Below are 15,980 nucleotides of genomic sequence, written 5' to 3' on the forward strand. Positions count from 1 at the left end.
CAGTTCCTGGCTGTCGGGAAAACCGGTTTCTCCGCTTGCTTGCTTTGAGCTATCTACAACCTCATCTTCATCTTCTTCGTCCCCAAAACCTGCTTCCGTATTGCCTCCATTTCCATTGAAGGAGTCAAACAACATGGCTGGGGTAGTGGTGGCTGAACCCCCTAAAATGGCATGCAGCTCATCATAGAAGCGGCATGTTTGGGGCTCTGACCCGGAGCAGCCGTTCACCTCTCTGGTTTTCTGGTAGGCTTGCCTCAGCTCCTTCAGTTTCACGTGGCACTCCTTCGGGTCCTTGTTATGGCCTCTGTCCTTCATGCCCTGGGAGATTTTGAGAAAGGTTTTGGCATTTCGAAAACTGGAACGGAGTTCTGATAGCAGGGATTCTTCTCCCCATACAGCGATCAGATCCCGTACCTCCTCTTCGGTCCATGCTGGAGCTCTTTTGCGATTCTGGGACTCCATCATGGTCACCTCTGCTGATGAGCTCTGCATGGTCTTCTGCAGCTTGCCACCCTGGCTAAACAGGAAATGAGATTCAAAAGTTCGCGGTTCTTTTCCTGTCTACCTGGCCAGTGCATCTGAGTTGAGAGCGCTGTCCAGAGCGGTCACAATGGAGCACTCTGGGATAGCTCCCGGAGGCCAATACCATCGAATTGTGTCCACAGTACCCCAAATTCGAGCCGGCAAGGCCGATTTAAGCGCTAATCCACTTGTCAGGGGTGGAGTAAGGAAATCGATTTTAAGAGCCCTTTAAGTCTAAATAAAAGGCTTCATTGTGTGGACGGGTGCAGGTTTACATCGATTTAATGCTGCTAAATTCGACCTAAAGTCCTAGTGTAGACCAGGGCTTAGTCTGATAGTGTTTTGTAATATCTAATGTAAGCTCCCTTGCTATAGATTAAGATGACTACTAGTTGTCCTCCCTTCAGTGGACATGGGCAGCTGATTACTGTTCTCTTTAGAACAGCCCTTAAAATATTTGGAGACTGTTATCCTGTCCCGCTTTAGTTGTCTTTTAAGACTAAACATGTCCAGTATTTTTAACTCTTTCCTCATAGTTCAGGAACACTTTCTAAAGTGTTGATCATTTTTTTTTAATTCTTCTCTGAACTCTCTCCAATTTGTCCATATCTTTCCTTAAGTAAAACTGGACACAGTACTCCAGCTGAAGCCCTCACCAATTCTGAGTAGACTGGAACAGTTCCCTCCCGTGTCTTATGTACAACACTCCTGTTAATACACCACCGAATGATATTAGCTTTTTTTGCAAGTGCATCACATTATTGACTCTCATTTATTTTGTAATCCACTATAACCCCTTTTCAGCAGTAGTACTACCTAACCAGTTATTCCCCATTTTGCAGGGTATATTTAATTTTTTTCCTTCCTAAATTAAGTACTTTGAACTTATCTATTGAATTTCATCTTGTTGGTTTCAGACTAATACTCTGATTTGTCATGGTCACTTTGAATTCTAATCCCATCTTCCAAAGTCCTTTCAACCCTTCCCAACCTAGCGTCATCAGCAAATTTTATAAGCATACTCTCCACTCCCTTTATCCAAGTAATGGATAAAAATATTGAATATTACCAGAACAGACCCCTGCAGGACTCCATTAAATCCAACCTCCCAGTTTGATAGTGACTCATTGATACTCTTTGAGTATGGTTTTTCAACCAGTTGTGCATCCATTTTATAGCAATTTCATATAGACCACTTTATCCTAGCTTGCTTATGAGAGTGTCAAGTGGGACAGTGTCAAAAACTTTATTGAAATAAAGATATATCATGTTTACTGCTTCCTCCCCTCCTATCCACTTGGCTAGTAACTCGAAGGTAATCTCTAATGGTTCTGAGATTGCTTCAGCTAGTTCTTTAAGTACCCTAGAGTGAACTTTGTCAGGCCCTAACAACTTGAATACATCTAATTTAGCTAAATATTTAATCTGTTCTTTCCCTGTTCTGGCTTGCATTCCTTCCATTTTGTTGTTTAATTGTGTTAAGCATCCAATGACAATTAACCTTCTTAGTGTAGACTGAAGTAAAACAGGCATGAACCTCTTCCATCATGGTGTAGTCAGTTAGTAGCTCTCCTTTCTCGCTAAGTAGTAGTAGCTAAGATCTACACTTTCCTGTGTATATATAGAACGTCTTACTGCCTTTTTATGTGCTTTGCTAGGTGTAAGTCATTTTGCGCTGTAGCCTCTCTCATTTTGTACCTACATGCTTGTACTAGTCTTCTGTACTCATCCTTAGCAATTTGTTCATGTTTCTACTTTCTGTAGGATTCCTTTTTGATTTTCAGGTCATTTAAGAGCTCCTGATGCAGCTCAATTGGCCTCTTATTGTTCTTCCTATCTTTCTTTCCCATTGGGATAGTTTGCTGTTGTGTCTTTAATATTATCTCCTTGAGAAGCTGCCAGCTCTCCTGAACTCCTTTTTCCACTTATCTTTTCTTCCCATGGAACCTCCCCTACCAGTTCTCCAAGTTTGTTAAAGTCTGCTTTTTTGAAGTCTTTTTGCCCCCCTCCTTATTCTGCTGCCCTCAATTTTTCCTTTCTTTCAAATCATGAAATGTATCATATTATGATTACTGTCAGTTCTCTTCCACTTTTGGATTTGCAACCAATTCCTTCTTGTTAGTCAGTATCAGGCCTAAAATGGCTGCTGTTCTCCACTACCTTCGGAAATAAAAAGTTCTGTGCAACACATTCCAAGAACTTATTGGACATTTTGTGTTTTGTCATATTACTTTCCCACCAGATATCTGGGTAGTTAAAATCCACCATTACTAACAGGTCTTATGTTTTGGATATTTCTGTTCTAGAAGTTTCTCATAGAAATGCCTCATCCACTACTTCCTCCTGATCTAGTTGTCTATAGCAGACCCTCTACCCTGATATCAACCTTGTTTTCCCCCTCCCTCCCTCCCCCTGTCTTATCTTCACCAGAGACTTTCACATGGTTTGTCACTCACCTCCTTCTGGACCTCAGAAGAAGTGTAGATATTCTTGATTTACAAAAGGGGAACAGGTGAACTGATTAAATAAAGTGTCAAATGCACAACGTAAATTAATAGTTTAAATATTTGTTTACATGATACTTAAATTTTGTTATTTCTTCCTTTATTAGGTAGTTGTTCTGAGTTTCTTTTCAATGATAAAGCTGTTAGCCGATCTGTTTACACAGCAGAGCTTGAAAAAATAGGCATAATTGTCAAAGCAAGGAACTGCATGGTTTTTCAGGTAAGCATTTAAGGAACTTGGTAACCTCCCAAAGCTTGAGTGCAGATTCGGAATGCTGTAGAGGTAACATGCTTGGTCCATGGGACTAGATGGCTAATGCTGCTCCGTCGTCAGCCAAACAGGTAATTAGTCCCGCACGAATAGAAGTCTTGTCCTAGCCTAAGAAGTCTAGGCCATAAAATGGGAATTGCAAGGGTTTGGTTTGTGTTGGGCAATAGAGGGTGTGGAAGGGAGGTAGGGGGAAGCATTATTCGTCATGGGAAAACCAGTAATTTCTGTGCTTCAATTTATAGGTTGAAAAAGGTCTTCATGTTCTGGATTTTAAAAAAAAACAAAAAACCTAAAATTGGCTAACAGCTTTATTTTCCGAGCCAAAATAATTCTTGTCTCAACTTATAAATACTCATAAATATTGTGGATGGAAAATCTTGTTAGGACATCTAGTTCCTCTTTGACAAGTACAGTTTTTCTTTAAATATATTTTCTGAACTTCTTTGTCCTGTCTAGTTTGTGTTAATCTTCTTAAAGTGTGAACTTACTGCTTTTGAAAGGTGCCATTGTGATGCCTTCTGGTGTACCCAGGGTTGTCAAGCCTCTGGCTACCACCTGTCCTTAAGCAAAAGGAAGCCTTGTCTGTGCCTGCTAGGGGTCAGCACCCCAACTCTATCAGCCATGAACAATGCAAGAACTCCTCTCTAGGGCTCACAAGCCCCACTGTGTCTCTGCAGGTTGGCGATAGGCATGATCCAACTCTCAAGCCCTCTGAGCATCTCCCTGGAGTGTCCAGGCCCAGTCCACTGGGTGCTCACAGTATTCCCAGGTTTGCTGCTTCCAAAGAAACAGGGCACTGCCACTTACCAATTCTACCTCAGATCACCACTCCTCTTAACACACACAGCACTTATCCTTGACTTCACTGTAAATAAGTTTAACAAACCTTAGAGATTCTAATAATAGCAAGTAGAAGTATTGGAAACAAATTATTATGTTTATACAACAAAATCAAAACACACTTTCTAGAGTAGAGGCTTAATTATAAGACATGAGAGTATCTTGTTGAGTATTGCTCATTGAAAATCCTTGCAGTGTTTTACAACCAGGGTTGTCTGTGACCCTCCTTTCATGAGACAGCCGTGCTGTAAGCTTGCCTCCTGAGGTGAAGGATCCTGTGTGTTTCCTTGTATCCCCAGATATACCCTAACAGTCCTTTTGTCTTTAGTAGTAAGCAGGCCATCTGCTTCAGTTTCTTTCATCCTGTGAATTTCTGTAGATTTCACAGTCACCTCTTTTGCCTGTGGCTCAGTATGCAAAAAAGGCATACATCATGAGGCAAACAATACACAAATGACCAGACAAGGAGACGGATGTCTGCTGCCTTCTGTCCAAAAGGAACATTTCTGAGGTATGTCACCTCCTGGTGACTTGCTTTAACTCCAAGACCTTAAGAGCATAATTTTTAGTATAAAACATAATTCCTTAAATATTATCTGTACACATATTTTCTAGTGAGTATGATAACCAGTGGGCTACTGGCTCTTGGTAGAGAACTCACATGCCATGCTTCAGTGAACTATTATGCATATATCCAACCCAGGGGATCCCTGTAAAACCCTGTGCACTCTGCCAGTTGGTACCAAGGGATCCCTGGATCACAGCCGCTTACTTGACATCACTAGAGACCAAAGTCTTTTATTTATGGAGAAGGTGCCTCACAATATCACCTTCCCCACATTGGCCTATTAATGAGCCCAAATAGTCCTCTGAAGAACTACTTCCAAGGTGAATGTTCATTTTTCTTATCTGTTCAGTTCTTGGCCTCTCTGAGACTACCAGTAAGGATGCTAATGGTGATAGTGTGTTTTTATGAGTTGGAGGTGTAAATCCACTGGGAAATAGAGTAAAATCACATAGACTATGGAACCATCTGTGCGTAAGCACTCTTGGTAATTAGGGAACTATGGTGGATTTGAATTGGTGACAAGCAGATGAAAGACTATATCCCATTGTTAATAATATCAGTTACTGAGTCCTCCAATCCGTTTAGTTTAACCAGATGTTAAATTAACCCCAAAACAATTTTTAAAAAAGCATATGATCTTAAAACAACTGAAACTTACTTTCAGTGTTGATAATAGGATTTGAAATCTTAGTCCTAATCTTCCTCACAAGTCTGTTGAAATACTTTATTTGGCAGTCAAGTATTTTTAGTTTTATATTCCTTCTAATTAGATATCTAAAAATCTCTTCTGCTAATTTAGCTTTCCTTTAAATACAGTTAATACATATCAAAAATAGTAATCACAGTTACAGAATAAATATATACAGTACTTAATTTTCAAGCTCTACTAACTTGTCTGCTTTAAAAAAATTTATGAAAATATGGAAGGAACTGAATCTACATCATGTAAACTCTCTCAGAAAATTTTCATTTGAAAAGCTTCTGTGACGGGTTGGGTCACAGAAATCCCCGTGGGACTGGCACCTGATGTGCTGAGACTACCTCTGAGCCTGTTTTTCCTGGCAGCTTGGGACTTCAGAACCCTGCCTTGTTGAGCCAGACATGCTAGTCTGCTACAAACACAGACCCAGGTCAAAACCATGTCCCACGCAAGCTGCAGACTTAACTGAATACCGCTTAAGAAGTGCTCCTGACTCTAGCACGCAGACACCCAGTTCCCAATGGGATCTAAACCACAAATAAATCTGTTTCACTCTGTATAAAGCTTACGCAGGGTAAACTCATAAGTTGTTTGCCCTCTGTAACACTGATAGAGGGAGATGCACAGCTGTTTGCTCCCCCAGGAATTAATTACTTGCTCTGGGTCAATTAATAAGCAAAAAGTGATTTTATTAAGTATAAAAAGTAGGATTTAAGTGGTTCTAAATAATAACAGACAGAACAAGTAAATTACCAAGCAAAATAAAACAGAAACATGCAAGTCAAAGCCTAATACAGTAGGAAACTAAATGCAGGCAAATCTCACCCTCCGAGATGTTCCAACAAGCTTCTTTGACACACTAGACTCCTTCCCCCATAGTTACTGTCCTTTGTTCCACTTTCTTTCAGGCATTTCTTTGGGGTGGAGAGAGTATCTTTTGAGCCGGCTGAAGACAAAATAGAGGGGTTTCCAGGGCCTTTTATATTCTCTCTTGTGCAACATCACAGCCACAAGATGGAGTCTCTAACCACCTGGGGAAGTCGCATGTCTATGAATGATTTAGCTTTTTGCAGGCTGACACCATTGTTTACATGTTAGTTTCCTCACACCTTTTTGTCAACTGTCTAAATGGGCCATCTTGATTATCAGTATAAAGTTTTTTTTCTCCTGCTGATAATAGCTCATCTTAATTAATTAGCCTCTTGCAGTTTGTATGGCAACTTCCACCTTGTCTGTGTATCTAATCTTCTTACTATATGTTCCATTCTATGCATCCAATGAAGTGGGCTATCGCCCACGAAAGCTTATGCTCTAATGAATTTGTTAGTCTGTAAGGTGCCACAAGTCCTCCTGTTCTTTTTGCGGATACAGACTAACATGGCTGCTACTCTGAAACATGTTAGTTTGAACATTCCCAGGAAAGCTCAGATGTGGATTGGTGTCTCCCAAAGTCCATTGTTAGTTAAGTGTTTCTTGATTGGGCACTTACTGAGAATAGTTCCTTCTCAAGAAGCTGACCAAATGCTTCACTGAGGCTACTTAAAATCAAACACATACATAGCCAATATTCATAACTTCAAATACAAAGATGATTCACACATACAGACAGCATAATTATAACCAGCAAACTACAACCTTTCCATAGACTCCCCAGTTGACCTCCTCTGTAAAAGAACTGGTGCAACCATAGGACCCTGGTTGCTACAATGATTTATACAGTCACAGTTTGTCAATATCGTCTCAGCTTCCTCCAGTCCCATAACCTAATGGGTGTTGGGATAAATGTAACATAATACTGCACTTTGTATTAGTGATAACGCTTCCTGACTGGAGTCCTTGTTTCCCAAGTTTTAATCTTTAGTATAGAAATTTTTTTGGATGAATTATGTAAATTATATATTCTTGAATAGTGAGGTTTGTATTGTAATTTCTGATTTTTCTGCCAGTACTACATGATTCCACAACTTTCATTTTTTTTCTCATTTGGTGTCTGTGTCCAGTTTAGGTTCAGTGGACTTTCAGGTCTCTCTGATTGGGAGGCTGTTGACGTTAGTGAAATATCATTTAAGTGATATCTTGATTTTAAGAGAGTTAATAGCACAATATTGTCTGCAAGTTCAGATTCCCTCTTTGTACAGTACAGTGATCTGCAGTGCTGTGATTCTCAGTGCTACATCTTTGAAACTCTATTCTAGGGAGCAGTAGAGTCAATTGCAATGAAGAAGCCCAAGGAAAGAACCCAGCTTTTTGAACAAATTAGTAATTCATGGGAGTTTGCTGAGGAATATGACAGAAAGAAGAAGAAAATGCAACAGGCAGAGGGGGATGCGCAGTTTAATTATAACAAGAAAAAACATGTGGCAGTAGAACGCAAGCATGCAAAGTTAGAGAAAGAGGAGGTAATGCAAAAAATAACATAAAAAGGAGGTTTTCATATTTAAGAAAACATACGGCATGGTGGTTGATCCTGCAAACTCTGTTAGCATAGTGTGAGTTTATAGGATCAGAACCTTAGTAAAAATACATAGAGCTTGGGTCAAGCAATTCTAATACATTTTACAATAAATATATTTTCCTTGTTTTCTGTGGAAAGTGATGGTTCTTGAAGAAGTGTTTTTCAGTCAATGCTTTTCCACATAATATGGTTAATTTGTATAATCTGAAATATTTAACCAAAAAAAAAAATCAGCAAGGAACACATTATGTTTTCCTGTGGGACAGGATGAATAGTTAAGTGTCTTCTGCCCATATACATCAGTAGTACGTCATTTCTGTACTTCTGCCCTTTTTGTACAGTCAGATGCAGTAGTAGCACTTACTGGGCAGAATGTTTTAAAAATGGAAGAATAAACCTTTACATCCAAAAATACTTGATCTCAGAAGGCCCAATCCTGCAATTTGCTGCTCAATCATAGTGAGCTTTGTTCCAGAGGTGTGAAACTTATTGAAACCAAGCTAAATGTCTACATTCTTCCTTTCCCTGGAGTGTTCAGTGACCCTGTATTGCGAAGTTTGTTGCCTGAGTGCATGCATGAGAGGGGGAAAAAAGGCAGTTATGACTTACTATTGGGTGGAATTCATAATATTCAACAGGAAATGGAGTTGAATATAGTAGTTTCTGAGTATACAAGGTGCAGTGGTCATAAATATGTTTTTAATTAAATGATTTATTTTGCAGGGCTAGCAATTCTTATAGTAACTACTGCATTATATATGGCTGAGGTGTAGTTTTTTTTGTTTTTGTTTTTTTGGGGGGTTTTTGTGATCGGTACACTTTTCTGGAATCATAGTCATCAGTACTTTACTCATTTTACTCTGGACCTGAGATTAAGACTGCTAGTGATTAAAAATCCTTTTTAAAACTGCAAATAAAAATTTCCTGTTTGTAGGCAGAGCGTTACCAGATGCTGCTTGAAGAGTTGAAAGAAAACAGGATACAGCTGCAACTTTTCCGACTTTATCACAACGAGAAAAAAATTGACTTTTTGAACAATAAATCGGGTGAAAAGAACATGGATGTGAATACCAAGAAAGACTCCCTTTCTTCTGCTGAAGACACATTTAAAGCTAAGAAAAAAGTGCTTGGAATATTAAATAGAGACCAACAACACATGGAAAAAGAAATGAAGTAAGTTTTTTCCTATGATATGACTGAACTGAGATTTTGAGAGTTAGTCTGCATTCTAAGTTATTCTTCAAAGTGTATTTCCTGATCAAGAGAGTGGGTGAAATTCTGACCCCACTGAAGTCAATTGGAGATTTCTAAAATAGTAATCACAGTGTTACAGAATAAATATATATAATACTTAATTTTCAGCCACTTTATTTGTCACTATTCTCAATAAAACCATTTTACCTGTTCACTACAACATGGTAGGGGCGGTATAGCATTGTACTTCACATTTAAACCTGTTTTCAGTTATATGTATCAAAATATGACCTTTGGACTGAAACATCTCATATGTGGTCCCCACCTAAAAGGTGATTTTTTAAAATTTTATTTATTTATTTATTTATTTATTTATTATCTTGTTCCAGGCTTCATTTCTTGGTTTTCCTGAAACACAAAGTTGACAAAAATGCATCTTTTTCCCCCCCCCCCACCCCCCTAAAGAACCCTAGAAGCATCATTGAATCAGAAAAGGCCCCAGTATATTAAAGCAAAGGAGAACACTTCTCACCAAATCAAGAAAGTAGATATGGCTAAGAAATCTTCAAAAGATAATGAGAAACACCTTGCTAAACAAGAGCAAAACATAAAAGAATTGGACACTGAGCTGACTGATGTTGAGAGAAGTTGGAGAGCATATGAAAAGAAGGTTGAAGAGGAGATGTTACAGAGAAGAGCAGATGTTGAGCTGGAAGCAAGTCAAGTGAGTTGTGGAGAGTTGCGGCGGGGGCGGGGAGTACTAGACTGAGTGAAATCCTGGCTCTGTTAAAACTAATGGGAGTTTGCCGTTGACTTCAGTGGGACCATGATTTCATCCATTGTTTTAAAAGAGGTGGTTACAGCCCAACTGCTACAGAAAAGATCAGTTCACAGTTCTGATATAAAGTTGTTTCAGGAAGACATCACTGCATAATTTTCCAGTTAGTTCACATTGAGAAAATTATTTCTGCAACCATTAGAGCTAGAAAGTCTTTTAAAAACATTTATTTTTTTATTATACATTAAATTCTGCAGAATCCAATTGGTAAGTTTCCTTCCTATTGTCCCTGTAGTTTGGGGCAACCCTGTAAATTATGCCCAGGGTTGACATATCTTTTCACTAATGTGGAGGAGTTCCGACTCCTCATTAGTGAAGAGATTTGTCAACCTTAGGCATAATTTATCAGGTTGCCCCAAACTTAAACCCTTCTGTGTACCTCTACAAATTTTTCTCCTTAGAGGCTTCCCCCATTGTATCAAAATAACTGTTATTTTTAAGAATAATTCCTTTACTTTTGGTCCTCTCCTTTTTTCAGAAATGTTTATGGAAGCTTTAGTTTGCCTAATGACTTGTTTAAAACACAACTTCAAACTTTATTCTCCTGTTTTCTTGCCTACAGTCTAGTTTAGAGTTTTCTTTCATGGCATCTGATTGCCAACACTTGGCTCCATAACTGGATAATAATTCACAATCTGTAGTTTTAATAAGGTTGTTAATTTGCTAGTCAAGCACATAATGTAGTGAAAATTTCCCTTTATGTTTAAGGGCGGGAGTAATTTTATTTGAAACTGTTTGTACAGCTGGATCGGTATAAAGAGCTAAAAGAACTAGCGAGAAAGAAAGTAGCGACATTGACCCAGCAACTAGAAAAACTGCAGTGGGAACAAAAAGCGGATCTAGAAAGGATGACACTTGATGAGAGGAAGCAAAAAGAAATTGAGGTATATGTACTGAGATGGAATTTAATTTTATTGGGGAAAAGAAACCCTGTCTCTTTGTCTAATACTTGTCCTTCCCTGCCATTTTATAAATTGCACTGAATACATTCTTTACCAAAAAACACTTCAGCAACCTTGATACAGTGCATATGTTTTTGCTTCTCTTCTGACAGACCTACTGCCACATGGCTGGCGCTTTGTCCTTCAGAAATTACTTCACATATCTCTTCTAGGATGTGAAAGCCTGCTTACAGTATAAACATTCAGATCTGCAGTTAAGAGAGTCAGATACAGACTGTCCTCAGGTCCTTCTTACCATGATAACTCTAGTGTTGGGACTCTGCAGGATCAATGGTGTGTCTTGTCAACTCTTTCCTTTTTCCGTTGTAGTTAGCTTTCCACCTGGAGATTTCAGAGTAACAGCCGTGTTAGTCTGTATTCGCAAAAAGAAAAGGAGTACTTGTGGCACCTTAGAGACTAACCAATTTATTTGAGCATAAGCTTTCGTGAGCTACAGCTCACTTCATCGGATGCATACTGTGGAAAGTGTAGAAGATCTTTTTCTATACACACAAAGCATGAAAAACTACCTCCTCCCACCCCACTCTCCTGCTGGTAATAGCTTATCTAAAGTGATCACTCTCCTTACAATGTGTATGATAATCAAGGTGGGCCATTTTGTGCTGGAAATGGTCCAACTTGATTATCATACACATCGTATGGAGAGTGATCACTTTAGATAAGCTATTACCAGCAGGAGAGTGGGGTGGGAGGAGGTAGTTTTTCATGCTTTGTGTGTATAGAAAAAGATCTTCTACACTTTCCACAGTATGCATCCGATGAAGATCTTTTTCTATACACACAAAGCATGAAAAACTACCTCCTCCCACCCCACTCTCCTGCTGGTAATAGCTTATCTAAAGTGATCACTCTCCATACGATGTGTATGATAATCAAGTTGGACCATTTCCAGCACAAAATGGCCCACCTTGATTATCATACACATTGTAAGGAGAGTGATCACTTTAGATAAGCTATTACCAGCAGGAGAGTGGGGTGGGAGGAGGTAGTTTTTCATGCTTTGTGTGTATAGAAAAAGATCTTCTACACTTTCCACAGTATGCATCCGATGAAGTGAGCTGTAGCTCACGAAAGCTTATGCTCAAATAAATTGGTTAGTCTCTAAGGTGCCACAAGTACTCCTTTTCTTTTTGCCACCTGGAGATTGTTGTGGCTGATTTTTCTGGGGATCAGGACAATTTTTTTGGTTTCCTACCAGCTTTTGGAATTCAGCTCCAGGGTGTGGATTTTATTCCAACTGCATAGACAGAAAAGTGAGCATTTCTGGTTCCTTGTACCATTGACTTATGGTAGATCAGAACAAGTGTCATATGATAATAAAATACTTGCATTGCACTAGAGCGCTTGCTGTTTTGTCACTTTGGAAGAAGTTTAGTGTCCTGCTCAGGGTTCGTTCTGTGTGACATTTTATACCTGGAGGCAGAAAGAACAGAGTCCCATTTTAAAGGCTTGCCTTTCCCTGGAAACGTTGCTGCAGTTGGGATTTGAGGTGGGGTGTTTTTTTTGTTTTTGTTTTTTCAAACTACTTGTGCAAATCTTGTGGTTTTATCAACTACTATGAAGTGCAGAGTCAGCTGTATGTGGTCGTCTTCATCTTTTGACATTAGAGAGAAGGTGTAGATGCATCTTCATATATATATATATATATATATATATATACAGAAAACTTGAAAATGAATTGGACTTTCCCAGTGGACGTACAAGTTTGCTCATGTTCCAGGGTTGGGCTCATTCTGCTATATCTAACATTGCTTTTTTGGTGCATGCTGTTTCCTTGGCATAGATTTCCAAAGTAGTTGCTTGGATTGCTAATCATCCACAAATATCTTTTTCAGAAGAGCAGTTCAACAGTCATATTTTTTTAAATCAGAACTCTTCCAACTGTGTGTTTGCCCGGGAAGGGGGGAGAGGGTACTGCTTTTAATCTTCCACAAATGAGAATACACAGAGGCAATTCTGTGAGTAGAAATGTTTCCTATATGTAGCTATTTTTAGAGTAATACAGCTTTTAAATACTGCACTCTCTTCTCACTATCCCCACTTTTTGGAAATCTGATTGGTCTCCTTTACTTAGTGAAAGGAATTGAAAGATGCTGAAGCTGTGTCTCTTATGAACTCGTATTTGAACATTTTGGAGGTGGCCGTATCCACACTTAAACATTTGAGGAAAAGAAGGTACATAGTACTACTCTAGAGTTCTTTCTGGAATTTTACATAAACAGAATTCCAGTAAAATTTACTACCATAAAATGGAACTAATGCAACTCCCTGTCTCTGAATTGTTCTAAGGTTTGAAACAATTATCTTACCCATTATAAATAGAATGCAGTGGTATGTTTGAATAACTGTCCTCCATTTTCTTAGCTGTTAATCAGAGCAGCATAACTGCGTTTCACAGGGTGAACATATTTTCATTTTCTTTTTTCTCCTTTTTTTAAAGAGACATAGTTTTACAGCTGATGTCTGCTTCATGGTTTTTAAATATTTGAAACAACTAGATGTAACATGGTATGGTTTAAAAATAAAGAAATGAAGATTTTGTTACCTACTTTATTGATATTCAGATCAATGAAAGTGAAGGAATTTGAAATCTAATTTCCCTGTCACAAGATACTGGACACTTTTGGTTTAGGTTTTTGTACTTTATTCAGTTTGGACAGTGGAAAAAAGACTAGTAATTTCACTTGCTGGTTCATATTCACTAATACAATGCTGTGATGTTGAATTTCAAATTCTGGAGAGGGACACTTCATTTTAAAATTTTAAGTATTTATAAAACAAAGAAAGCAAGTCTGTAGCAGATTTTGTAAAACTTTTTTACATTTGTTTTAAATCCTAAACTTTGGTATTGAACTAAATGTTAAAAGGGTATTACCAAGTTGTTTTTATGAAAGTGTCAAGATCCATTCACATTGAAAACAATAGTGTAGTTTTGGTAGATATAGTATATTATTCACATGGGAAATAGCTATCCACTAAATATGCAAGTGATATGCTGTGTCTTGACTTCAATGGATATTTCATGGTTAAGGTTAGTCACATAGCTAAATATCAGTGCCCCACTCTGAAAATTTAGTGATATATAGTATTAGCAAATTGGCTTTAGAATTGTTTACTTTTGTAAACTGTATCATATTTATGGTTGTTTAGGAAAGTATAAAGCAAGTTGTGGAACAGATAGAAGACCACAAAAAACGAATTCAGAAGTTGGAGGAGTATACTAAGTCATGCATGTATGTTTTTTTTTTAAATAAATTAAAATTCAGACACTTTTCATATTATAAAAAAAATTGTTGAAAACCTGCCTTTTTTAAGATGTATTTTTAAATGTCAGGGTAGTATTTGTCTTGCATTAAATCCTGTTGTTTGTCCTTAGTTGTAATTTTTCAATAATTTTGGGTGTTGAAATCGGATTCAGAGGGGAGAATCATCTAAGAATGATGCTACTGTCCTCCCAGATGTTACTTTACACATTTTTTTTGTTTTTTGTGATTGCTTCCTCTCCCTCCATAAGTATGAGGATTATGTCTTCATTATGGACTAGATTGTGGATTTACCACAAGGCTTGAATAAAAGGGCAGAAAGCAGTTTAGTAGTTTTGCTGCCATAGAAGCTGAATAGAAGCCAGATTGTGAATTAGTCACAATTTGTTCCCTGGTCCATGTCTTCCTCCTGCCCCTGTTTTTGAGTATGCAGAGTAACTGCACCACCCCTTTTCCTGTCACATATTACTTTCCCGCACCCCACCCCCACGCACACTGGCTCAGTTGTGCTGGCTTGTACTTGGATGAGTTTGAGGGGGATGGCCATGAAGGGGGAGCTTCAGCCCAGTGAAGGGATGTTGTGACCCACAATGCACAGGTGAGCAGGGGTGTACCTTATGCCCTGTGCACGTGTGTAAAGTGGGACATGATTTTGCCATAGACTTTTCAGATCATGTGAATTTTGCAAAACTGTACATCGTATTGATTCACGGTCAAATTATGCCTTCTGTGTGCATGTATCTGGAGAGCAGATTTTGGACTCAACTTAGAAACATTTAAAATATATTACTGCTTCCAACCATGTGAGTTGTGTGACTAAATCCCTATGTAACTTGCTGACAAAATCTGTGAATAACCCAGGAAAATAAATAGAAGCTTTTTTTTTTTTTATGTGAAAAACATGCCTATAAAGGATAGCCAAAAAGTATTTGGTTTAACTTCTACAACGTAGTGGTCACTTATGTCCAGTGTCTGGTCTTTTTAGAACAGCTGAACAAATATTCTGTTAACTACTTAATTTTAGCAAAAGATTACATTCACTGTATAGATAGCAAATCTTATAAATGGCAGCAGTTCAATTTGTTTGTTAGTAAAGTCTTTCTTAAGGTTATCTCATAATTTGACTTTCATGCATCAAAATCTTGTTCCCATATAAAGATGTTGAGTTCAGCCCAGAGGCTCCAATCTGTGGAATAAAATCACACTCTACTCATAAAATTAATGTAAAGTTAAGACAATATAATTGGGATACATTTTTCTCACATCTTACCTTATTTTGCTTTAAAGTGAATTGTTAGCAGAGAAAAAACAACAGGAGACAGTCCTAATTGATGAAATGGAGAATTCAAGGGTGCAGATAGCTCAAGTAAATGAAGAACTAAACAAAATAGTTGGTGAGCTGCAGAATGCTAGAATTGACTACCATGAAGGAAGACGCCAACAAAAGAGAGCAGAGATGCTGGAGAGTCTCAAAAGACTTTATCCTGATTCTGTGGTAATTGGATGGATTTATTTATGTTCTTGAGGTTATAATTAGATTTGAGATTTGCAGTTGTAGTATATATGGCAGCATGGGGCTTTCTGTGGCAATCTTGAATATGTTTTAACTTTCAATCTATTTATGTATCCTAGGGACACTTGTAAATGGGAATGACAATGCAAATGTACTACAAAAGAACAGTAAATTTATTAAATTCAATCTTCATGAATTTAAAGAATTGAGTGATTGAACTGACACCAACCTTCAGATTATGAAAGTTAAAAATTAGTTTATCGTGCCATCGATGAGCATGCTATTCATTCATGACTTTATTTTTACAAATTTCAAATGGGAGTATCTATGTAAAAGTTAGAATGATCAAA

General features: G+C 38.1%; 1 protein-coding gene across 1 annotated transcript in view; it reads left to right on the top strand.

The window, feature by feature from the left end:
• SMC1B (structural maintenance of chromosomes 1B) overlaps positions 1–15,980 on the top strand; it is a 65,665-nt gene that overhangs the window by 8,066 nt on the left and 41,619 nt on the right. Inside the window, exons 3-9 of the mRNA XM_084628349.1 lie at positions 3,134–3,246; positions 7,601–7,804; positions 8,795–9,033; positions 9,520–9,778; positions 10,636–10,776; positions 14,005–14,087; positions 15,405–15,612. Of these exons, the coding sequence (XP_084484475.1) occupies positions 3,134–3,246; positions 7,601–7,804; positions 8,795–9,033; positions 9,520–9,778; positions 10,636–10,776; positions 14,005–14,087; positions 15,405–15,612 (1,247 nt within the window). The remainder of the gene's footprint in view (positions 1–3,133; positions 3,247–7,600; positions 7,805–8,794; positions 9,034–9,519; positions 9,779–10,635; positions 10,777–14,004; positions 14,088–15,404; positions 15,613–15,980) is intronic.

Source organism: Lepidochelys olivacea, assembly GCF_965140295.1.
Source record: "Lepidochelys olivacea isolate rLepOli2 genome assembly, chromosome: 1".
NCBI classification, from domain to species: Eukaryota; Metazoa; Chordata; order Testudines; family Cheloniidae; genus Lepidochelys; species Lepidochelys olivacea.